General features: G+C 36.6%; 1 protein-coding gene across 24 annotated transcripts in view; it reads left to right on the forward strand.

Annotated features, from left to right (window-relative positions):
* Window positions 1-26,141, forward strand: part of MYCBP2 (MYC binding protein 2, E3 ubiquitin protein ligase) — a 218,474-nt gene that overhangs the window by 1,794 nt on the left and 190,539 nt on the right. For 20 of the 24 annotated variants that reach the window (XM_026077432.1, XM_026077434.1, XM_026077441.1 and 17 more), the window contains exon 2: window positions 21,554-21,629. The exons of 1 other annotated variant lie outside the window; for it this stretch is intronic. In XM_026077432.1, the coding sequence (XP_025933217.1) occupies window positions 21,554-21,629 (76 nt within the window). Of the gene's footprint in view, window positions 1-49; window positions 177-21,553; window positions 21,630-25,801; window positions 25,856-26,141 lie in introns of those variants that run through there. 3 more of the 24 variants (XM_026077447.1, XM_026077449.1, XM_026077444.1) reach the window with 2 other exon arrangements.

Genomic DNA, 26,141 nt, shown 5'->3' on the forward strand with positions numbered 1-26,141 from the left:
GTCGCGGCGGCGGCTTTGTTGGGGGGGGGGGGGCCGCGGGCGTTGCTGCCTTGAGCCCCTCTGGGCCGGTCTCTCCCCTGAGCGGTGCCCAGGACTCCCTATTTTTTTTCTCTGGAGGCTGCTGAGGGTGTGGATGACATGAAAAGAGCACGTTCCCCTGTTTGCATCCTTTACTGGTATTGAGCTGTGATGTGGGTGGCGTAGTCGCATTAAGACTGTTAAGTCATCCTTGTTTGAAGTTTGCGAATAGTTGTAAAGCACAAGGTGTCTGTGTGTTTCTTTTTCTTTCTCTTCGGTGTGACTTGAACAGCACGGGTTATTTCCCCCACAAAAAGGGTGTATGCGGGAGTAAAATAATGCAAGAAACTAGGAGAAGAAAGTAACTTTCCTATTTTGCTTTTYGCAAGGGCAAGAAATGCGGACTCTTAAAACACTGGCATTTGGTATCTTTGCAATTACCTGATTCTGTTCAGAGTATGTGATAGGGAAACTAATTCCTTTGATTCAGTACCTGTAAGAGTTTCCTTACTCTCATTAATCCTTAGTTCAGTGCTCATGCTTTTTTTTTTTTAAATGCTCTTTTCCTACTTCGAGTCTTATATCATTTAATCCTAGTAATGCAAACACTAAAGGAAAGGAAACTTAAGCTTTAATCAACCGTGTGGTTGTTCCAAGCTGTTTAATTTAACTTGTATCTTTTATGCTTACTATTATAGAATATACTAGCTTTGAGAGTGTGTGAATTTTGATGTTTCTTTTAATGTTCTTAAAACATTTACTTTTAACTCCAAGACAGCATAGATTGCAGTCTTCTTGTATCTGTTTCTTACTGAAACACTATTATGAGAATGTCAATTAAAAGAAAGTGTGAAATTCAAAATTACTATATATATTTTTGAAGGCTAGATTTGGTCATGTCTTGGTTACATTATGTCATCTTAGAGCAGATCAAAGAAGCCRAAATGCTCTACAGAGGGAAAACAGATTATAGTGAGTGAAGAACAGCTAGTTTGTATTAGTGAATACAGCCAATCTGGACTGTAGAACTCTTAAGAGGAGTAATATGTAATAATCAACTAGCTGTCCGGTATCTCTTGATTCTGACCCCCAATATCTATTGTATCATACTCATCACAGCCAAAGTACTGCTTATGATCCCACTCTTCCTCCATAACTGTGTCAAAACAATCCACTAAGGTTTTAGAGATTTCAGCTACCTGATAGTCTTAAACACAAATGGTCAAAAATGCCAGTAAAAATTCCAAACATACTTTCTCTTTAGAGATGCTTTAAAGTAATTTGTGACTGCATTTAGTTGTCACAGTAGATAACTGATACTGTCTTAATCTTGAATTAATCTGTCTCATATTGTTATTGTCTTGATTTGATTTTTATCCATGTGGAAAATTGAAGCCTCTAAAGCTGTTGTTTAACAGTGTTTGTGACAAGAAAAATACCTTGAAGTAGCTTAAAAACTAACTAATAAAATTMTTCGTATGTTCAGAGAAAACTCTTTTGAAGAATGATAGTGTAACCTGCTTGCAGTATGTTGACACAACTTTTGCTTCAAGCATGCAAAGTAACATTCCACCCTTGCAGTGGTGTGACCAATGCTTCAGCAAGCATTTTATCGCAAACCTGAGCTTAATTTTTATGAAGAGCTAGAAAGCAGTATCAAAATGCCCGTGCATAGACAAGGAAAACTAAACATCATAGAGATTTAGAGCCACATGTAAGATTAACTTCACATTTGCAGGGTGTTTGTCTGAAAGTAATGAGTATCACGTGTTGAATGGGATGCAGTCATTGGCTTTGAAGCAGAACTAACAGTACTTTGCATTCCTTATGTGGTACAGGCCATGGTGTCATGAACACTTTTGTCTCCAAAAGAAACGGTTCCATTTCTATGCTCGTTCCCCCTGCCATGCTGATGTAGTTATGTATATAGCCTCTTGCAGTACCAGATTAGAGACCTGCTCTGGGTTAAAATTAACTCATCAAAAACGGTTTGTTTTAATCCAGATTAATTCCCCAATCTGGCTCACCTTGCAATTTTACCAGTGTTTATGACAGCATGAGGGGGGAAGGGTTGCACAGAAATTTATGTACAGACAGGCGGGATGAGGGAAGCTGCTGCTTTTGTCACTAGTGCCAGCTTAATATGTTTGTGAAAGGAAAGCAGAAAATAGTATCTGATCTTGTAATGTATAACCTTGTTTAGTCAGATGACAACTTTAAGAATATAGTACTATTAGCCATGGAAACCTTACTTGTCAAGTCAAGATTGGTTTGAAAGATAAATCTGAGTATACTTAATTTGTAATCTCTGTTTTGTGGCTACTGAAATAAATGAAAAGGACTAGTAGTTGCATGATAGCTAGTGTAGCCATGAAGGTCTGTAAAACACTAGTAGGAAGTATGAGCCTGTTTAGAGGGCAAGTAAAACTTCATGTTATTGGAGTATTGTCTTTCTCCTGTGCTTGGTGTTGAGTGGATGAAACTGGAAGTGTGCTCTATGTTACTGAAAGTAATGTTAATTATTAACTGGTTTCACCTGAAACTTTGTATTTGCAAAGCAAGATAGTTCAAAAGTATTTCTGATTTTCATATTTTGATGGCTTCAGGTGAATAGTATTTCTGCYGTATAACTTGGAACATAATCCTAGCAAACRCTGCTATCCAACTGAATTGCTGCTGTTCTCTCTTGTGCACCTCGGGATTTTTCCCTAAACTGTCAGTCCCTTTTCTCTTCTTCCAACTGTATATACTACAGAACTATCAGTTAGGCTTAGTGTGTTCTTTGAGAGTTTTGTATTCTTTTTTTCAAATATGGATACATGCATAAATTTGTCACGGCTTTGTGGCCTGTATGGTAATGAAAATTTTTATTACATAATTTTGATTAACTTGAATTTTTGATTCTTACGATGACAGGACATTCTAAAATCCTAATAATTTCATACTCATGTCTGAGYGTTTTCCCATCTGTTTAAACAACTTATCAAATGATCTTAACCAAAAAGATCATCTCTTTTTTCTGAAGAAAACCAACTCAGCAACTGTAAAAGTTATTATGCAGAATTATTTCTAAATAGGTTCTTCTTTGGTTCCATGCACTTCAAATTACTTGTGGGGATTGTGCCTTGGTTTCTGCAGTAATATTAGATGTCAGATGTATAGCAGTATTTATTGAATTTAATTGAAGACAGAAAGCCATGTATTTTTAATGTTGAAACTTGCTCATAGCTCTAAGGAGAGGGTGTATTTCTCTGTCTGTCATAATTCTGATTTTTTTTTATGCTCATTACTAAAGATAATGTCATCCTGCTGTGGTCTTCAGATTCCTACTTTGTTCTTTACATGAAGTTCACTGGAAATGTGCTATCAATTATTTTAAAAATAGTAATCATTTAAAAATACGAATGATTTTGCTGGGTTACCTTTTTTGTCCATCCCCTCTTTATTAGAGCTGCCTCTTTTAATTTAAATTCTTCACAGGAGAAAAGTTTGTCTGTATTCTGGGGAAAAAACAAATCTGAAGTTGTGAAATGGCTTGCCTTGAGATCAGGGAAAATTCCAGTGATGACTGGAATGTRGGATTTCTGCTATTGACCTTCTACTTGTTTTTTCCAGCCATTTTGGCTGACGAAGAAGCAGCCAGCTTTTTGTACTCGATAATAAAAGAAATTTTTGGAGGTAGGCCAGCTCATCTGCACTCTTAGTGGTAAATTATGCATCCTTTGGAGCAAATTGATCACTAATTTAATGTTTATGCATTTCAGAGTTGATTCTAAATCTTCCAAAAATGCAGTGCTGATTTGGCCCTGGAATGTTTTTAATGTTTGTTTTTTTTCAGAATTTCATTGGAGAAGGGCTACTGAAGTACTTTTGCACTGCCAAGTTAATAAAAAAAGAAAAAAACCTGTAGAAACCATGTTTAGTATATTTAGATGTGTAAAACTTGTGTCAATTTGGTTGTTGGTATACCAGAAAGCCTTAATTTCTTAAGATCTAAAGCCTTTACAAAGCTGTTAGCTGTTTTTGGGTTGAGATTTGGATTTTTTTATGAAATTATAATTCCAGAAAGTTTGGAAGCTTTTGTTTGGAAAAACTGAAGGTTATATGTAAAGACTAATAAAATAAGGAGATACTAGTGTTTCTTGTGAGGTATTGTGTTGCATTGTCTCTCTTTTTATTTTCCTGAAATAGGTTTGCTGCTTTTTCTAAAAAATTCTAATGTTTTGTAAACTTTGTTTGACCAAAAAAAAAAGTTGAAGTGTAGCCCATGTGTAAACTTAAAGCTATATTTTATTGGACAATTGATGTGCTGTTGAATCTTGCATTAAGCTAACGTGTGCTTCAGAAGAAGTGATAAGTGTTGCTGTCTGCTGTAGGCTTTTTAATTGGAATATRATAGTTTAATAGTTTATTGTGCTATGGGTTAATAGGGATTAAATAACAAGTAAACTCATGCATTTTAGTTATCAGTTTTTTCAAAGTGGTGCCCCGTGTGTGGGGCACTGTAGTAGACAGTCCAAGTCCAACAGAATTTGTATCCATGCAGTGTTAGCATGAAAAACACAATTATAATGAAAGCCGGAAAGAAGCAACTAAACTGCCTCATTGCAAAATTATTAATAAATCAAGGTGATAAAAATCAGGATGGAAAACACTGGCAAATGGACTAAAATTTCTAAATGTATTTAAAAGGATAAACTGAGTTCTCATCATGAAATTGCTTTGAGAGGCTTAGGATATATGTAATTTGAGAAATTACAAAACATGAAATCCATGAGGAGAGCATTCAGGTTTTGTGGGTTGCTGGAAATGAATCTCCTTTTCACAAATACAGAGGTGGAAATTTCATTAGAAGTCTAATGATGCTAAAAGGCACCTCTATCATCTTGGGTAGTCATGCATTGTTTTGTTTCTTGTTTAGAAGGATAGTGTGCAGTTTGGGAAGAAATCAGTACATATGATGGAATCACGTTTTGTGACTTTTTGTTTGTTGTTTACTAAAATCATATACGAAGCTTTTGCCTTTCAGTCACAAGTTCGACTATAAGCTATGGCTAGAATTGAACAGAAGCTCCAAAAGACCTGTCAAACTGGTCTTTTTAGCTAAAAGAGTGTGGTTGTAGGTCAAGTTACAGCAGCCTCTGTGTTCAAACTGTTAATTAGTGACGTTCTGAATGTTTACTTGTGGAGAAGGAAAACGACTGGGTGCAGAACATGTCAGTTTGTTAGTGAATAATTTGTACTGGTACCCTGACCATTTTGCTATAATATCTTGATTATTATTGGTTAAGCCTTTTTTGGTGTTCGTATGGTAATTGCCTCTGGAACTATCTTTCTAGCACAATAAATAATGATGGTGGTAGATTGTTGCATCTTTTTCTACTCCCATTACTGCCTCTTAAGTTTCAGCTTTGGCATTTGTGTAGGTACTTTTCAAGTGTAGGTATGCGCTTATGTTGTTTTCTTTTGTTGCTAGATTAATCCTTGATGTTTGTCAATCTCTTGATATCCTTGCAACCTTTAAGGATCTTGCTGGCTCAGCATGTTCTGAAGTACTGCATTTAATGTGTGTTAAACTTTTAGATGGTTTGTCCTTTATAAATGTCAGGTTTGGGATTACTGACAGGGATATTTTTGTGACTGTGATTGTAGGCATTAGTATCTGTACAATGTCAAAGTTTTTTGGCTGTGGCAACACATCTAGCTCAAATGTTAGTATTATATTAGTTCTGTATGAGCTCACTTTACTTGAATTTTGTTTTCTCTGTAGGTAACGAAATTTCTTCTTTTCCACTTTAAACAAACAGATGTTGCCTGACTATTCTGCTGGAATTCACAAGAACATGGAATTTTAATATGCAAACATAAAAATGCAACTTCTGAGTGGGATGGAAGGAGAGGAACTGGCATATTAGAGTTGCAACAGTTGTGATTTACTGTTTCCTTAATATTTTAACCTGTGACTGATTTTTCTAATTTATTTTGAGATGGGCCACAGCTGTCAATTCAAGGAATAGTCAGAGTTATTTTGCTTAATTGAAATAGGACTTTACTTAAATTTTTTAAGGTATATGAGTTCTGTTGGCAGTTTTAATATGAAGTTCAATATTCTATTCTCAGTAATCTTCTGAGTTTAAGCTACATGATCCTGGGAGATTCTTCCACCTCCTGATTTGAGGCCATCTGTGTACATGTTCAAGAGTTTCATTTTTCTTAATTTTATTTTTTTAACAGAGGAAATGCCAGTTAGCATTTCAGTTTCAGTTACACTAACTACTCTGGCTTGCTGATGGTCTGTTAGGAAGCAAATACAGGCAGTTAAAGTTATGCTGTAGTCAAACGTTGCTGGAGCACTTTAACCATCCCCCACTGCTAGCTGTAATGAATGTCGTAAATGGGCTTTCTGCTTCCTAAAACCTTGACACTGAATTTGAGCTTCTAGTATGTTCACCATCGCTGCAGACAGGTGAATGTGTTGATGGACTTAATTACACAATTCATGTTGTCATAACTGAAAGATGCTTCTTTCTTTGCATGTAGTATATCTATAAATACTTTAGGCTAAGAAAACTGTGGAGTTTTTCTTCTGATTTCTTTTGTTATTAATTTAATGACTCCAAATCTGTACCTGTTGCACAGCTTAGAAAAGAGAAGCCATAATGCAGCTTCCTTGTCCCTAGATAACTTTGACACTCTGTGCTTAGATTAGTGCCATTCCTTATTTTTCTTATTTTTTTTTTTCCTCTCCAGCCCAGGACTTTTGCCCATATGGATGCTTGAGTTCAAGAGAAGGTGGAGAGAAGACCCTTTCCAAAATTAATGAGCTGAGTTTCTGTAAAGTAGGAATCTAGGTTTAGATCTCCTCAGACCAAGATTCATTGCCTTCCTATACTATTTTCATGGCAACTACTTTAAGCCACTGAATGAATGTGTTGAATAGGTGTCACAGCCGCTTTTTGAGATGTCTCAGTGAAAGTTGTTGTGGCTGCTATGCTTTGTGGTGGACTCAATGCTCCTGGTGCTTACTAGAGGCAGCTGGCTTTCTCATTTGAATTGGGTGCAAGGAAGACTAGGTTAGGATTTACAAACAGGCTTTGTGTTACATGTGGCTTTATATGTACATGGAGACTATCTCATGTATATATTCTAGCAGAAATCTTGGCAACTTTTAAAATTTTCTAGAAAAATCTTAGTTGCTTGCATTGTCTTTGTTACATTAAAGATTGGGCAGAAGTTTTTTGAATTGTTTTTTTTGTTTGATACAAAAAATTGCATGATTGAGCTTTATGTGCCTGCCTGCTCTTTTCTTTTTTTAGTTTTACCCTAAGTCCCATTACATGATTTTAACTTGTTTGAACTTAGAAAATTACTGAATGCATTTAGCTCTTTAATAGAAAATACTGTGGTTTAGCTGTTTAGAATTAAAGGGAAAAGTTTTAAAAATTATTATAGAGTTAAAATGTATTTTTTTCAGTTCCGTTTTGGACGCAAAATGCAATATATGTCTGTTTTAAAGCTGGGAATAATTTTTTTCTGTTTGGGACTTTCTTAAGGCAACTTAATTCCTTGCAAAGCCAGGAGAGGTGCACAGAATCCTTGACTCATGTTCCCAAACATAATTGTCTAAGGTAATGGTTTTTGAACTGTGGTTTATGTACTCTGGGGGGGAAAAATTTACAGGTTCAATGAAGGGGAAAGTAAGAAAAAGTCTAAAAGAATAAGCCTGTTAGTAGTTTTATATTTTCAGTAGAGATTTGGATTACTCTTACTAATTTCTTTTTTGTTTGTTTTGCAAATGAAAATAATTGAAAGCCTTTTCTCTAACTTGTGCTACAGTGCGATAGTACTTGAACCATTTTGATCCTGCCCTCCATCAGTCTGTAAAAATGTCGAGCTAAGAGTCTTAACCTTAACAGGGTCAAACCCTGAACTCTTTATTTCCATTCTCTGGTGTCCTTGCTGCAATTGATAACACCACTCGTCTTTACTATTGCTGAGTCTTTAATTCAAGCATCGTCCTTATACAGATCTGCAGTCAGTCATTCTCATTACATAGAGATCAGCTTGTTCTTAAATAAAGACCTTATTCTCCTGTCTTTATTATAATTTCTTGTCTCTTATTTTGATTATTTCACCATGAAGTATCTGTGTTCTTCCTCACAACTTGTTTCTTATCTGCTTTTGCCTTTCTCCCATTGGCCGAATATTATTTCTTTCTAACAAATAGGCTCATGTGTTTTCATTATGCTTGGGTGTTCTCAAACTAGTCAAGTCTCTATTCCATTTTTCTTCAATCAATTCTTTATCCTATTTTATTTCTAGAATATAGATTATAGTGTTTGCCATTGACAATTGCAGACTGGTAAGTTTTATTTCAGTTGTGTGCACTAGGTAATTGTCTTGTGCTGTTCAGTGAAGACAAAGTAGGATTTATTTGGTTTACCTGTGATAGTAATCACTCTATGTAAGGATGCTGCACTGTCATTAACCGCTGCTAAAGTGCTTTCTCTTAATAAATACAGTTCTTCCTAAACTTCATGGAGTATCTTACATCTCCAAATTGAGCCTTGCATAGAATCATATTAGCAAAATTTTAAATTGTTGTGTATGCATTTTGTCTGGTTTTGGTGGTTGCATTTAGATGGGTAAGTGGCCGAAAGGTGCTGATATTGTCATTTTTGCTGTTATTGAAAACCTTTCTGTTAATGGTGAGAGAAATATATCTATTTTATATGAAAAACCTTGAGGTAGAATATTTCCTTTGTGTATGTGGTTTTACAGATCTAACTTCTTACATGATGTTGCAGCTAATAAATGAAAATTCAGATAATTGGAGACAAACCTATAACTTTTAGTGTTTATACTGAGAAGTCATTCTCTTTGTGTAGAGAATACATTGTAGGAATACCTTCTTGCATGTTCTCTTTGTTTATACAAGATATTTTTATACTGTTTTAAAAGCATTTGCACTTATAAAAGGGAGATTGCCAAGCACTGTTTTGCACTTTTGCACCTCTGTCATGATTAAATGAAAGTCAAATCCATTTAACTTGTGTAGTTGGTTTTAATTTTATTTATAGTACCTGCAGTATTTAGATTTCAGACCATACTGGAGAGGTTTAGAAAGGATGTTCCAGGAATCTGAATAGCCCCCTTCTTAAGCCTCCAAAATTTTAGTTTTGAAGGAAAAAAAATGCTGACTGTTTAAAAAGTTTGTAATAACAACAACAATACAGATAGATGTTGTAAGCTTGAAAAATAGCTCTGGGTTATAAACTGAGAAGTCCAGCATAAAAACTATGTGCAATTCCAGCTTGCAGACAGCAGTACATCAAAGTCCCAAGTAATAGACAGTCAGGTGGCCTTTTACTTTTTCTGAATCACAGTGTGTGGGGAGGAGTTCCAGACCATAGTAATGTGACTATTGGTCTTACCCCAGTCTTCCACATCTATTTTTGATGTCTTAACTGTCTGTAGCTTTTGGTTAGCTCCTTATTCCTCCCCAGCCAGTGTTCTCTCAAATCCATCTGTCTCCTTTAGTTTTCAGTTTTTCTTAACCTTTTTCTCTTCAGACACCTTAAAAGCCTAATTTAGTCCGTCCTACTCGTCATCTTCCGTTTTCCCTTAAGCCTATCTTAATTGGATTGCAGTTGATATTCCTTACCCTGGTTTACAGGATTTAGGTGGCAGGATTTTGATGTTTTTTCCATTTGTAGATAGGCTGTTTGGGTCCTGATTTTCCTTTTATATTGAAAGGGATGAAAATTCACATCAGAATGTTTGTTTATTAATTCAAAGAAGATGATACAGTGGCTGGTAATGGTTTGGAGGGCAGACTGTTAGAATGAGGGTTGAACTATTGCCTACTTTATTAAAAAACTGGTGGAATTCCTCAAGCATCACATCTCAGGCTTACCAAATGAAGCTTTTATTAATATTTTAAACCTTTAAAGTCATCTGAGAATCATAATGTCATTGTAAACAGCAAAAATTGTCAAGYCTTAATTACAGCTGAGGAAAAACTCAGTTTCCTGTGTCTAATGTTGTTTTGGGATCTGCCTATCAAGTTGGAGCAGTTTCCCTCTCCAGTGATTTTCACAGCTGAATTCCTTCTTTAAAAAAAAGAGAAACCTATCCTCTTGGTGAAAAGTAATAGTACTGCTGGTAGTTTTCAATAAGAGTAGATAATCTACAGGTGCCTTCAGGGCAATTTTTAGGAAAATAGACCATGAGTAGGAAGGATCTCCATATAAGGCATATCTGTCTTCTGACAGGAGGTGTCACAGGGAACAAATATGTGGAACACTGAACAATCGGTTCTTGCAGCAGAGCTACGGCTGCAAGATGTGGTCATTGCATTACTGGAAACGTGTATTGGATCTCTAGGCTATCAATAGAAGCAAAGGGCTTATGAGTGAAACTGAAAAGGTAACAATAGTTGTAGTTTTTAATAAATTAAAGATACGTACTTTGTTCTAACATTCCTGTATGAAGAGGTGCGTGGTAACAAGATCCAAATTCAAGTCATTTATTACTTTGAGTATTTTAAAACTGTTTTCAGGCCCTATCTGTATTTATAATCTTGCTGTGACAGTGGGCAGGCATCTAAGTGGCAGGCAGTCCCTGGTTTGGGGATATTTTTCTGAAAGACCCTGCTTTTCCTCTTCTGCAACTTTCYTCCCCACCCCCCCCTTTTTTTTTCTTAGCAGGTATCATATCCAAACTTCTTATATATCACAACAGTCAAAAATACAGTCTGAGATGTGGTGGTGGTATTTGGAAATACTCAGTGGACACACTTGTTGATGTGCTACCTAGCAGCTTTGCAAACCAACTGCCGTGCTACTGGGCAGTTTTGGCTGTGATTTTTGGCAGAAGCTGTAACTGCTCTCTTTTCCTACCCCACCTGCAACTGTGCAAAGAGAAAGGGAAGATCAAGCAACTGCTTCAGGGAGGCATTTTTCATAAAGTGCTTCACAGAGTAAAACTGTATGTGCAGAGCAAACATGGTCAGAGTTATTCAAAAACCCAGGGGTGCTAACCGGTGGCTACAGAATTTTGATTGCAAAAGGCACTCTCTCTGGAGAGTCATGTAGAGTTTATTGCAAAGTTACAGTGGAAGAATTTAAATGGTGTATTTATTTCTTCAGAAACATATGTTCTTGGCTTTTTCTCTTTCTTTTTGCAATCTATAGGCAAAATTTTGGGGTTTTTATGAAGGAAGTATATGGCATAACAGTGACTCTGTGTGCATGTATATTTCATAAAGCTTGATAGTTCTTACAAAGTAATAGTTTTGCATTACACTAGGAGAGTTTATACATATTTGTGTAATACATATTTCTGTGCCAGATTTCATTTTATATAGGTGCATTATCTCCCTCAACCACAAGTCCTTGTGGAATATTGATCAGTRTTATTGGAGGTGATATGAACAATTAATTATTAAAGCTTGAAGAGCTGTGGTTTGTGAGCAGACTTTTTATTAAGAGAACAGATTGGTATTTTGGGTTATAATGATATTTGCTGTCTACTGGCACTGTTCAGTGGTTGAAAGTAAGTTGGATGTTTGAATGATAGAAGGGATGTAGCTGTTGGCTACTTAGGCATCAGAGGGAGGTATCTGCAAAGGCAGAAAGTAAAGCAAGGAAAGCTTAAGAAAGTTCAGTAGTAGAATGCTTCAGACGGCTTCTAAGGATGATGAAGTGTTTGCTGAGACCAGTCAACATGAGTAGCTCACTTTTGCACTGATTAGGTTTAATCCTTCCTGTAGTAGATTTGTGTTGTAGAGAGCTAGATGGAGGAGTCCAAAAGAGAGTCAAGGATAGAATTAAGAGTTAAGTGGTATAGATTGGACCTAGTGCTTGAGCTCATTTTCCRAACATCTTTTATTTAACAATATAGCTTCCCTTAAGTGACACATTTGTATGCCAACTTTGTAGAAAGTGTATAACATTTTGATTATGTGAGATGTTTATTTCTTTAACTTACTTTATGGAGCATGTCGTAAGGCAGTTTCTCATGGTAGATACTCAGGATTCTTGGCAGCTGGAATACTAGTACTGAGATCTTACTGGAGAAATCAAAGGAGATTTTCACTGGCAGGACACTTACAGCACTGCTAAATATGGGACGTATTGTGTCTGGACATTCTTGAGAAGTAGTTGCTTTCGGAAAAAAAAAAAAATCCTCTGGTCTGTGGAAGGAAGGCCAATGAAGCTTGTGGCTGTTTGTAAATAAAGAGAAGTACCAAAATAAGGTACAAGAGTACAAGACAAACAACAACTTGGATATGAAACGTGCTTTACAACCATATTCAATGTTTGTATTTTGTTTTCCTCACTGCTRCCTCTTCATCTCCTTGCCAACATCCAGATTCCTTTTCTTTCTTCTTTCTTTCTTTTTTTTTTACTACTTAGTTTTCTGGGCATAAAACCTCTTCTCCATCTGTCAATTAGTCTATTAGAGCTTTGCTGTCTTCCTTTGTTTTGCTTCTCATTATAGTCAGCTCCCTTAAGTGAGGCATTGCTTGTTTGTCCCAAGCTTATGGTGAGTTGTTTTTGTCTGTTTTTTCTTTGAYTTCACGTTTGCCACGTGCTTGTCAGTTGATAATGGCAATAGTCTGAACGCCCTGTAAATAAGATTAAAAAAACAAGTTATTTCTTAGTTTACTGTGTGACAAAGGAGGAAATATTTCCGCACAGTTTTGAGATGTCTTCAGAGCCTTATAGTTGAAATTCTAGATCTAAAAGACAGTGAATAGTAAGCTTCTTGCTAACAGGTGCACTGGTCTTTGTCGGTTGTGGTTCTCCATTATTGCATTTGGTATTAAGATACCTTGAAGCTTGGTTACAAATTTCCTGCTGTTCTGGAGCACTTTAGAGAGTGGAGTAAATGACATGGGAGATTGGGAAGCCCAGCAGAGGCTGTGGTTGTGTTATTATCTCTGTATAATGGATCTATCCTCCATCTGTGTAATCAAGTATCAAATAAATTATCAGCTTACAGAAGATGCGGAAGAAATGAAATGCATGCTGTAATTCAGCAGAAGAGTACCTCCTGTTTTTCTGCATGGCTGAAAAGTCAGATGCAGATCTGGTAGAAAAGGCAGCCTTGCTTTATGGTAYGTTAAAACAAATAACATCAGTGATAAAAGCAAGAATATGGAAAGAACAGGCTAGTGAGTAGTTAATGTTTACACAACAGTCTGATAAAATTTCCCCTTTGGGTGGTTGGAAAAACTGGCTGAGGTAATTTTTTAGCTACTAGTGATTATCTTGGAGAATTCATGGAAAATGTATAAGGTTCTAGAAGACTAGTATAAAGCAAACAGGTCCCTGACTTGAAAATGGATAAAGGGGAACTCAAGGTAGAGCAGTTTGTGTAGATTACATTTCTAAAGGTACTGGAAAAATTATATGTTATATAAAAGAAGGTGATGAAGTAGACACATGGTAGATTTATGATGAGCCCTGGCTGAAACTTAATACAGCATTATTAACAGCTGTCTAAAGCTCATTTTCAAATAATTATAGATGATCATTAGTATTTTCCCCAAATAAGTCTTTACTTTAAATGCTAAGCTTGTTCTAAAATCAGATGATTCAGTTTGGATCCAGCTCCAGACACCCTGTCCTCAAACTCAGGGCTTGCTCTGAACCAAACCAAACCTTACAAGATATTGTTATAGCAGATCAGATAGGACTATACCAGAAACCTACCTCTAGTCTTGGGCATGCACCAGGAAGCATGTACTGGACTCCAAGCAGATGCAAGTGAGAAAAACATGACAACTGGTGTTGCCCTTGTCTCCTTATTGAATGACCTGTAGCCTTCCTTTCTCAAGTGGAGTTTTCATGTTGTCTTACCAGCTCTTCTTTCCTAGAAGAATAGCAGGTTTGACTTTTGGACAGCCAATTTGACTACCCCTGTTCTAGATGGAACTACTGTAAGATGGGTTTAAAACTATTTAGAAAACCACCCTTGGCAGTTGCTGCTGAATGGTTTGCTGTCAGATTGGCAGAATGCATGAAGAAGTAGCAGTAGGTGTTGTCCATCTGGATCTGTCCTAGGTCCTGAAGTATTCAGTCTTTTCATTAACAATTTTGGTGATGGAGTTGAGAGTATACTAGAGTATGCTCTGTATATGATGCCAAGCTTGGAAAGGTTATGAGGTTATTTTTATCTGGAGTATACTTAATATGTGCTTAGCTTAAAGAAAAAAAAATCAATAAGCACAGACATAAAAACAATGTTGTGAATAAAACGTAAGGTAGAAGTTCTTCATGAGAGGTTCTAAATGTTRTATAGAATTATAAATTGAATGTGATTCAGCAGTATCCTTCTGTTTGAGTACTTGTGCTTTTTTTAAAATGCATTGGAAAGTTTTTTTTTTAATATACTGTAGGACACCTGAAATAATTCTTGAGCTTTTCTTTGCACTTAAGGATTGAGGGGCTTTTTTTACCTCTCCCCCTTTTTTTCCCTCACCAAGAAGGACTAGTTGTGAGTATGAAAGAATAGCAAAATTAAATGGCAGTGACATAAATGATTTGTGGTTTAGAAAATATGGCTGTTAGGCTTAAAGTACTGATACTACTTAATTGACGGAAGACTTATTTCTCCTCAGTCTTCAAATAAATTCAAGCTAGCTGTGGAAAAAGAATAAAATCTCTCTGAATAGCAGCATGAGCATCGGGGATATCAACCACCACTCCAAGTTTTGTATCATCTGCAAACTTGCTGAAAATGCACTTTGTCCTATCATCCAGGTCACTAATGAAGAGGTTAAACAGTATTGGCCCCAGTATTCACCCTTGGGGGACACCACTAGTGACTGGCCTCCAGCTGGACTTTATGCTGCTGATTGCAACCGTCTGAACCTGGCAGTTCAATCAGTTTTCAGTCCACCTCACTGTCCACTTATGTAGCCCATATTTCATCAGCTTGCCTTTGAAGATGATGTGGAGATAGTTATGAAAGSCTTACTAAAGTTGCCGTAAACAACGTCCACTGCTCTCCCTCTATCAGCTGAGCCAGCTTTCTCATTGTAGAAGGCTGTCAGGTTTGTCAAGCATGATTTCTTATTCATAAATCCAAGCTGGCTATTCCCAGTCACCTTTTCTACCTCTTGTATGCTTGTCTTTTATATTTCAGTTTAGTCAGGAGCTCCTTGTTCATCCATGCTGGCTTCTTGATGCCTTTGCTTGACTTCCTGCACATGCAGATGGACCATTCTTGAGCTTGGAGGAGGTGATCCTTGAAAATCAATCAGCTCTCCTGGAACCCTCTTCTCTCCAGGACCATATACCATGAGATTTTTCTAAGCAGGTCCCTGAAGAGGCCAGAGTCTGCTCTTTCCTGAAGTCCAGGGTTGTGATTCAGCTTTTTGCTTGCCACGTTTTCTCAGGATCCTGAGCTCCACCATGGTCACTGGTGGAGTTGTGTGGTCGCTGTAGCTATGGCTGCCCCTGACCTACATAACTCTGACCAGTTCTTCCGTGTATGTAAGTATGAGATCCAGCAGACCACCTCCCCTCCTTGGCTCCTTGATCACCTGTTTCAGGAAGTCATCATCAATGCACTTCAGAAACCTCCAGGATTGCTTGTGCCATGCTGCGTTGTCCTTCTAGCAAATATGGGGGTGGTTAAAGTCCCCCATGAGTACCAGGGTCTGTGAATGTGAGGCCTCTTGTGGCTAACTGAAGAAGGCCTCAACTACTTCTTCCTGATCAGGTGGTCTGTAGCAGACACCCATAATAGTGTCACCCATGTTGGTCTGCCCTCTTATTCTAACCCATAAGCTCTCAACTGGCTACTCATCAGTTTCATCATCTGTGAATGATGAAAAAGACAAGGCCATCCAGTTCGTATAGTGCCAAAACTACTATAAACATGCTAGTTGAGTTTGGACATGGAAAGGTAAAGGAGAACCATCAAACAGAATGGTACAAACATGTGAAAACTACTGTTTGCAGCTTTTTTTGAGGTATAATTTATACCTCCTGGAGACTAAAAGAAGAGAGCAATGAAGTCTTGGCATTTTCTAGGCAGTCATTTTATGCTGATAAAACTCAGTTTACTCAAAATAATCTTCTCTTCCCCATTTCCCTTTTGTAAACAAGTCTGTAATACTTCAGTTCTCCAGTGGTGAATTAGGATGCAATGCTTGTGTGTGCTGTAGAGTGACTGTGAAGATAAGTCTTTGAAAAACTGTGAGGTGCACAGATGTTGTTGTAATACCCTTATTCAAAAAAGAGAGTCAGAACGAGATGTAGACTTCTTGCAGATCAAATACCACCCTGACAGTTTGCTGGGTAGGAATTAAGGTAGGTAAGATAGGACACGGTGGCTGATGTCTAATTATTTTGGATTAATTAGTCGTCTTCTAGTCTTGTTGCCATTTTGGCAAACATGATGTTCCATTGTATTGTGGTAGTCTTTGCATAAGGTATTTTGTAATTTGTGGATCCTTTATAACAGTAATATACCTGTACAAAGAAAGTTGCCAAACAGACTAGCAATTATGTGATTTCTGCATGTAAATATGAGTATTTTTATTACTGATCTTGAGCTGTTATTCCATATGAAGCAGTTGAGGAAAACAGTGGAGGAAACATCAGTTAATTGCTTTTCAGCCAATGTCCACATGTCAGTACTTGCACTTCAGTATGTCAGTAGATTTGCAGCTTTTTAGGGAACTTGATGCTGTGATGTTTTTACAGACCCTAATGATGATGCTGAGACATGATGGCAACTATAGGGCTCTTGGGGCTATAATGACTGTAGTTTGGAGTTGCAGGCTAATTGACTTAACTTGGTTGTTTAACTTGGTTGTTACGAAGGTAATGCTTTCTGCTTCTTGTCCAACCAAATTGACTGTCAGGGATGATAATTCACTAAGTTTAGGGAACAAAAGAATGATTTGGTATCACCAATATGACAGTGTTCCACTTCAGTGTCACTGAGTGGTTTCTGCCTCTAAGACCATTTTTTCCATCAGCTCTTGACTCCTTAAATTAACTGCACAGAGTGAACACCTGTGGAAGCTTGAAATAATCTAGAGCATTTGTCATTAATCTAGGCACAGTGTGACTTTGATAGACATCTCCTTTCAGCTGTATACTTTTCCCTAGGATGCTTAGCCACCTCATCAGAACCAGCAAGCTTAGATAAATGCACTGAGTTAAATTCAGTTGGAAGTTTAAAAAAATATATATATGCGCTAGCATGTGGCTTACTAAATTCACTCATTTCTCAAAAATGTACTCAGATTTAATCAGCAGTAGAATGACTGGATGTAAAGCTGTACTAGCTATCATAACTTTTGGTAACACATTTTACATAGAAGAAAAGTTTGGGGTCAGACAGCAGTTTAATACAAATTTTGTTGCTCCCATTTTGCCTTAGCAGCAGGGAYAGAGTAATACTCTTCCACTCATCAGTGATGCTTTTAGTGTTACATGGCCTCTTCTAGGTGTGCAGGTGTGACACAATACTGTTGCCCTGTATTTACTAATTCAGTAACAGTATTGGGGGGAAAAAAGTCCAACACGCACAAACTTCTCAAATTTAAGTTATGAATTGCAATTCAGGACTACTGTGCTCTGAGGAAAGGTTCTTCTATTTGGATTTCCTCAAATCTTTCGAACAGAGTAAGAGCAATGGTGGTAAGGCAGCTGATGAGTGTTTCTCCTTGAATATAGCAAATCTTGCAAATATTACCTAATGCTACTTCTGATTTTTAAAAACAAGTGAACTGGGCATGCTGTTACTTCCTTCCATTGCAGATGCCACAAAGTTGAATAGAAGCTTAATCATGTCATTTAACAGCTATATTTAAAAACTGTTCAGCAATAGGTCAATTGGCTTTTTTTTTGGTCCAAGACAATTGTTTGGTAATCCAGAACTGAACATTTCAAGTCTTTTTCAGCTTCCTCTGTGAAGGCAGTAGTTGCATCACCTTTCAGTCTTACTTTGGGTTCATTTGCCATGAGCATTTTCTTGTTATGGTCTCCAGGTGTTCTGCACAGATTTGATATGCACTTTCTTTGGGGTCTGATTCAAATTTACTAATTTAGTTTCAATACTTAAATAGCTTGAAGCAGTTTTCTGCAAACTTGCCTAAGACTTGGTGATAATAGTAGTTTGGTTTGCATGGACTAGACAGTATTAAGAGCTGACTTGAAAGTTAAAGGCTAAAGGCCTTCTGCCAGTGGAAGCAGATTGTCAGCATAGAGTTCAGGACCTTTACAAATAGTAGTTTACATCAACTTATAATTGTTAACCAAGAATATAATTGATAAATTAGCTTAAAAAAAAATTCTAGAAAGCCATATCAAGTTTTGTTAATCTTTAGGCAGTAGAAGAGTCAGAAGTATAATTGACATTTGTGGTTTCCAACARGAAATTACTCATAATCTGCCTAATGTTTTTCATGCATATACCTGCCCGTATTTTATACTTTCCATCTGAATATTAAGACTTCCTGACATAATGGAATATAACAATCGAACTGTGGATGTCATATATATGTTAAATGTAGGTACATTATCAACATATCAGTATTAGGATTATATGTAATAATGATAACAGGTTGCTCAGAAGTGTTATAAAATTAGATGTTGAGTGTTTTTATTGGTTACTAGTTCTGAAGTTTCTTTTGGATATTGGATGAAAGTATAATCCTTGACAAAAATGTTGGGAGTGCAGTATCCTTGAGACTTTGTTTTAAGAAAAGAAGAAAATTGGGAGATAAAATGTGGATTCTCAACACGACATTTCTGTACTCAGTTTTCATGCAAAACATGAGCAGCAAGCCTAAAACTTGCTGAAGATAATGTGTTGTAATAGAGTGACTAGAAAAAGTTTATGCTTACAGAATCTTTAATGGTTGATGTATGAATGAGGCAGGTCATAGCACCACCACTTGGACTCTGAAAGAGGAAGTAAGCCCCTTCCTGGCCTTTCCCTCTTACTAACTGAAAAAATATTGCCTGGGCATTCTTGAGAAATTAAATCAGTCCTTAAAATAGTTGGGGGGGGAGGTTGTCATTTTGAAAATGAGCCCAACTCTTGGCAGGGGAGGGGGGAAAGCTTAATTTGGGGGGATATATATAGATAGATATGCACACATGTGCATGCACACATACACATGAATACATACCAAAATAAAGGAACTGGTCCTGTGAAATATTTACTAGATGAAAAAGAAAATGTGTAACAAGTTTAGGGAGTTTGCAAGGATTTTGAGAGGCAGGATTAAATTTAAAGTGTTTTGGAGAGCTGAGTTAGCATCCTTTTAAAAACAAAACAAAAAACAACAACAAAAAAACCCCACTTACCAGGTTGTCTCTGGTAAATACAAAGTGTACTGACTGTGTTTAATAGGCATAATTAAGACCACACCTAGGTAAAGAGGGATGGAAGCTTTGTTTGCAGTTTTCTAGAAAAAGGTCTTCAAGTTACTTTGGACTGCCTAGGTCTGCCATGCCATACTGCTATGAAGAAAGCAAAATAATAGCTGGGTTACAGTTAGAAGTGTTATCTTTGAGGCATGTGAAGCAATTCTTCCTCCTCTGCTCCTCAAGAAGTAATAAAATACTGTTCTCTGTTTTGGTCAATGCAGTTTATATGTGATATGGACTGAGAGAATCCACAAGTCCAAAATAAATCAGGTCTGCTACACCTGAAGCTAGGAGGAAAGCTTCTTAAAAGGATATTTCATTTAGAGAAAAAGATTGATCATGGCTACAGAGTGGAAGGGTCTACACTATTCTTCATGTTTGACAATAGAATAAGAATTAAATGCATTAAACTGTAATAAGAAGGAAAAATTTGGTCAACATAAGGATAATTAATAGAATGGACTGTGGAGTGTGGTTACAGAAATCTGGAGATTAGAGGTGGTGTGTGGGTTTTTGGGTCTCTCTCCTTTCCCAAATAGCATGGGCAAACTGTGTTGCAAATGATTTGAGTATAATTGATCCTGTACTGTTGAAAACCTTGTGAGATCCTCTAGGTTTTCCTTGTAAGCTCTAGTTTGCTGTCTCTTTCCCCCTCATTGAATCACTTCTGTTAATTCTGGGATCATGGTAGTTATTCTCTTTTATATTCAAGACTCAACATCTATTAGTAAAGGGGTGAGATAATTTGCTTCTTCAGAAAGTGTCCTGATCAGGAATGTGTATTTCTTTCAAACCTGAAGGCTAACAGATGACAGTGTGAAGGATGGTGAAATTTCTGGCAGGCAGCTTTTCTGGGATACTCTTTGCAGGGGTTCTTTGAGCTTGTTTTCTGACTGATGAGCGCTGATCAAACTTTAGTTTCGAGCTTTTGACTGCTAGACCATGAGACTTTTATCCTCTTGAAGTCAGTGTTGTGCAGGAGATAATAGTAAGTAATATCTTGTTGGTCCCTCAAATATTAGAACAAAGTTGTTCAAATAAAATACTTAGATTCCCCTGATTCTCAGTCTCTCTCCTATTTGTTACATGAAAGCGCAGCTTCTTACTGCCTGTGATTTTGAGATTCCRTATTATTATTTCAATAACAAATATTACTATTAAATAATACTACATAATATTTTTTCAGGTAAGCTGAACTGTAAACTATTTGAGTGTTTGAATGGCATAAAAATATTAGTAATTGTTGCCTAAAGTCCAATTTAGAATGAGCTGTATGCTGCACAAAGAACATCTGCCTCTTTCGCAGAGGACATGCAATCTGAATAGACCAGAGAAATGCAGAGCGGGTTAAAAAGGATACATTTCAAGCAGGGTAGTCCCTGTGATGGTGACAAGACAAAACRGTTGTGTATATGGTGTCTTTTTTCTATAGTATCTTTTTTTTTTGAGAATGTTGTTTTACTGGATAAATAAAATGGAAGAGAAAGAATGTAATAGGAATGAGGTGTGGGCAGAAGAGGATTAGAGGAGCATGTGTTAGCTAGAGCTGTAACTTAAAGAGACTGTTGAAATGAAAAGTCTGTAAGCTTAGGGTGGGGAGAGTCCAGCCAGAAGTGTAAACTACTACTTTTGAACACAATTTTTTTTCCATCAACTGTATTTTCTGACAAATAATATATTTTCAAAGCTGTCTTTTTGTCATGGGAGGCTTGAATCTTTATCTGGTAAAGACTTTGCAAAATGCACACATGTTCTTTACAAACAGATTCTATTAATGAGATTCCTGAATTTGTAATAATTGTTTCTAGTACTGGTAAAGCACTGCTGGACTTGTACTATTTTACCCTACTGTTCCTATTACAATACTTAAGGTTTTCTTTTCTATCCTAGCATATATTCTGCTTAAAATAATAAGAGTAAAGGCCGTTGATTCAGTGGAGAGTTAGGAAAGCATTATTTTTAAGACCTCTGTTTTATACTCTGAAATTCCAACTGTATCGATTTCCTCTGTTTAGGAGAAAAAAAGTTAGGAGGACTTCTAACATTTTTCTCTACTGGTGCTGTTGTTTACCATGGGTAAGGAAGGGGGTTTAATTTTTTATTCTCAAGGGTTTTCTGCTCTTTTTCAGGAGTAAGAAACTTTTTAGCAAGAAAAAATTGAAAAGGAAACAGAAGACTAAATTAAAAGTAAAAACACGCAACAAGGTAAGACTCTAACTTGGTGAGGTGCAGTCTGAAAAACAAGTAAATTCAACTGAGATAAATAAAGGGAAAATAAGTACTTAACAGTTTATTTGCTTAGAAAAGATAATCCAATAATTTTTGTCTGTTTACTGCGTTCTGCATGACTATGATATCAATGTTAATCTTATTAACTTATGTTTGCTATTAATGTTCAGGATGATATGATGTTTTTAGCTTTCCAATTCCTAAATCGTAGATGTGACTAATAAACATCATAAACATCATAATTCATAATTAAACTTAAAGAGATGCATGTCTAGCCAACAGCTAGAGACTACTGCTACAAAGATTTCTTCTGATATTGGCTGAAGGAGAATTGGAGCACCCAATGTCCAAGGAATTCAAAGTTACCCTTGTAAATTCTTTCCTACTGGAATGGATAATAATTATCAGTTTCTCTTCATATTTTTTCCCTTTATAGCCCCTGCCCCCATCACTTTAAATGCCTGGGAGCAGTACAGTGAGCTTTATTAAAATATTTGCATGATTAGTTCTTGCAGAAATCTAGGCAGAAGTAACAGGAGTTTTGAATRTTGCTCTGCTGCATTGGAAAGCTATTCTTTCTGAATTAAAGGCAGAGTCTTGAAGGGATTTTCATGAAGGCTCACTGTAGACACAGCAGAAGATCACTCCTCCTAGGTTTCTGTTGTAGTCGGTAAAGAGAAAGCAGCTCTTCTCTGGAATGGTTCTGCAGGACAGTACTGCTGAAATACTCAGTAAAAGCATTTTATAGTCAGTTGAATACTCCTGTAATACACATATGCCATCAAATTGGACATCTTATCCCTATGTGCCAAACCTCCTGTAGCTACTCTATCTCAAGACAGATGACTTTGGGAGGGCAAAGCAAGACCAGTATCTCATAATTTAGTCTTGCCTTTTTGGATACTTGCCAGATTGTTCTGCTTATCTCAAGTAGTGTAGCTCCAGACTATGGTATGGAAGGGACTTATCTTCAACACTTCTTTCCAGTACTATACAGGAAAATATTTCTAGTCCAAACTGAATTTCTCAAAGTGCTTTTTTTCCCAGTCACTATGAAATTAGAGAGAAGTTTTAGCCTTGCCTTTTTTTATCAAACCCACTGCCAAGATAGAAGCCAAAGTTAGAAATTTGAAGAAACTGCAGAATGTAGTTAATCTTTGTGTTCTGTCTGGTGACAAACTTGTGCTTTCAAAATAAGATAACTCTTTTTTGATCATAGTTACTGTATAGAGGGGACCTTGTCTTTCCAGATAGCGGTGCCCTAGTTGAAAAACCAAGCAAGAAGTTAAATCCAGAACTGCTGTTCTCCACAAGCTTGACATTCAAACATATTTCTTGGATTTAATTGCATTGGATAAATGGATTGGTGGGATCCCTTCAGAATGCCCTGAAAAGACACAAATATATTAAAGGCTGGTTCTTATCAGTAGTTACATATTTGGCACTTGCTGATTTGTCTCTGTACCTCATGCCTATGAGTGTTGGTTCCCAATATCTTTCTTGGGCTTAAAACAGCTTCTACTCTAAGCATTATTAGGTGGGATTTATTTGTCTTTGAAAAGGCCTGATGTTGTTTTTTCTTTTTTGTATGTCCTTTGCTATTTACTGGTACCTCTACTCTAGGCAGTCTTTCATGCAGGTCAGGGCTGACCAGCAGATGATTGGTGTTCATTGTGAGACACTGAGGTGCAGAAAGGCACTTCRACTTACTCCTGCATGATAGCAGGAAATTGAAAATTTCCTGGAAAATGTAACTGAAGAGGGGAAAAATAAAATTGGCTTCATAACTTCAGGCTATCAAACTTGGTTTATTGACTAAGTTTCTTTTTTTTTTCTGCCTGCTTTTCAGTGTGTACTGGAACAGAATAAGCAAAATGTGTTTTGTTTTTGGTTTTGTTTTTTTCCCCTCTCACCAGAATGTCTGAAAACAGACCTGTGTTTGATCAGGGAAATTTGAGACTTAAAATGCAAATCCCATCCTGAAATGATGGGCTTTTCACTCTGAGCAGGAGAGCTTGCAGGGATCAGCTTATCTTACAAGAACCAGAGTCTCGTAGTACTAACCTAGCTTTCTTTTGGCAGCTTTCTTTTAATCTTCTGGGGTGGAGAAGAGTCTTAAATTAAGAATAATCTGGAAGAACCCCCCAAAATTTTTCCATACCATGCAATTACTAAAAATGATAAATGAATAAGAAAAGATTGAGTAATTGAAGAGAGGAGAATATAAAAAATATCATTGCTGAGAAAGTGGAATAAAATATTTTCACCATTTAAGCATTACTGTTCTAACATTTAAATATAAAATATTAATTGGTGTCTGCTGCAGCACAGTGGTTTGGGTCTTACTCTGTAAGTTGTGATCATGTTATGATCACTTGTATCTGAACTTTTGATTTTTGTAGTTTGTCTTTTTAATTAAGGTATCTTTTTAAATTAAGGTATAATCAAGGTTGTTTTCTTGTGTGTGCAGTGGTTTTGGCTTTAGAAATTCGGTGCTGAATAGAATTACTCTTGCATAGGAAATAAATATGTGATCATTACACTTGGGGTTAATACCTTGGATACACCTTTTTTTGGAAACGTCATTATAACTAGAAATCTGTTGTCTCTGGCTTGTCTCTCAACCCTATGAATATTGCCTTTTTTTGTGTGTTTTAGACCAGCTTCAAAGTGAGAGGGAGTTTTCCCACTATTATTACTGCATAAAAGTACCAGTTAGGATGCTTATCTGAGAGGCTTGAACTTTAGGCTTGGATGGAAAACCAGAGTTTGTCATCTTCTAGTCTGATGATGTTTTTTAAAGAATACTGAAAAATTGGAGTCTGCCAGAGATGGAAAATGTGCTTACAGTGAAAGGCATCAGGAGCTCCATCTGTTTAGTTTCTGCAGAAGAATTTTTAAACTGTGACTTGCTTAGCCTAATAGAAATGTAGGGAATAAAATTTTGGGAAAGGATTGTTCAGGTAACAGAAATTTATCACTAACTAATGACTGCATGTAGAAGTCAGATCAATTGAAATAAATATTTTTCTCTGTTATTAAAAACACATTTAGCTTTTTGGATAACTTGACAATGTTTTTAGTGGCTTCTATATATTATTTGATGTTTCAACCTCAGGAGGGCGTCCCTTTCTAAGAGATCTTCAAACTGTTCAAAGAAGAATTAGTGAGGTCCTATGCTCTGTGTTATGCACAGGTTAGATCAGATGGTTATTATAGCCTTATCTATCTTTAACAGCAGATTAACTTTCATTTCCTAGATTATATTCTATTTCTGTCACATCCAAGAATAAACCATTATTACAGCCATCTAGTTCAAAAGGAAGGAAATAGATTGGTGAGAATATAAGCTATATCTGGATCTCATCTTCTGAGAAATCGGTTTATACAGGTGGGAGACAAGTGTAAAAGAGAGGTTTTGTTTTTCCCACTACTTTCCTGGAGTGTACTTGAACATTACAAAAGGCTAACTGAAAAGAGTACTTTTGAGTACTAGTTGCTTTTTTTTTAAAGAAAATCTCTGCTGTTTGACCTCTTCTACATAACATATCTCTCCATTTAACAGAGACTTTACATTTACATGGGCAAGTTGTGCTTCAGGCTATAGGCACCTGTGCTTCATATATATTTTTTTCTCTCTCTCTCTCAATAGCCTGTTTCAGGAAAAAAAAACACACAAAGGAAATAAAATTTATTTTACTTTGTGTTGAGACTATATTTTTCTTATATTGGCTTTGCAGTTTCCCATTTGCCAGTATAAAACTGCATTTAGATTTCATTATTTAGTAGATCAGGATAAGATTGTTCTTTGAGTATCTTTAATAAGGCTTTCAAAATTTTATTTAGGTTTTTTGGAGAACATCATCTTTTTTGCCTACCAAAGCACAGAAAGCTTTCATGAAAAATTTAAGTTTATTGCCCCTTACAGATACACCATTTGTTCCTCTGACAAGCATGTCGTAGTCCCTCTGACCATTGAAATGACTTCATCATCACTGTTACCTCATCTTGTATGGTTTCAACTGAGAGCTCCTTTCTGAAATTTAAGATTGCACATTTCATAAGAATGACATGTGGTATTTAAAAATGACTCTGCTTTTCTACCAAAATTTAATTCTAGCTGTTCTCTCAAGCACAAAAAGCTCCACCCTCCAAGACAGAAGATGACAAACATGTTTTATTGTGTACTTCAATCCAAGAAGGTAGACTTTTGATTTGTGGTGATATGAAGTGAAATAAAGACAAAGATTTCAGAATGTCACAGAATCGCTGAGGTTGGAAGGGACCTCTGGAGATCATCTGGTCCAACCCCCCTGCTCAAGCAGGGTCACCTAGAGCACATTGCACAGGATTGCGTCCAGGCACGTTTTGAATATCTCCAGAGAAGGAGACTCCACAACCTCTCTGGGCAACCTGTTCCAGTGCTCTGCCACCCTCACAGTGAAGAAGTTTTTCCTCGTGTTCAGATGGAATTGTCTGTGTTTCAGT

Source organism: Apteryx rowi, unplaced genomic scaffold (genome assembly GCF_003343035.1).
Source record: "Apteryx rowi isolate R43461 unplaced genomic scaffold, aptRow1 scaffold_453, whole genome shotgun sequence".
NCBI lineage: Eukaryota > Metazoa > Chordata > Aves > Apterygiformes > Apterygidae > Apteryx > Apteryx rowi.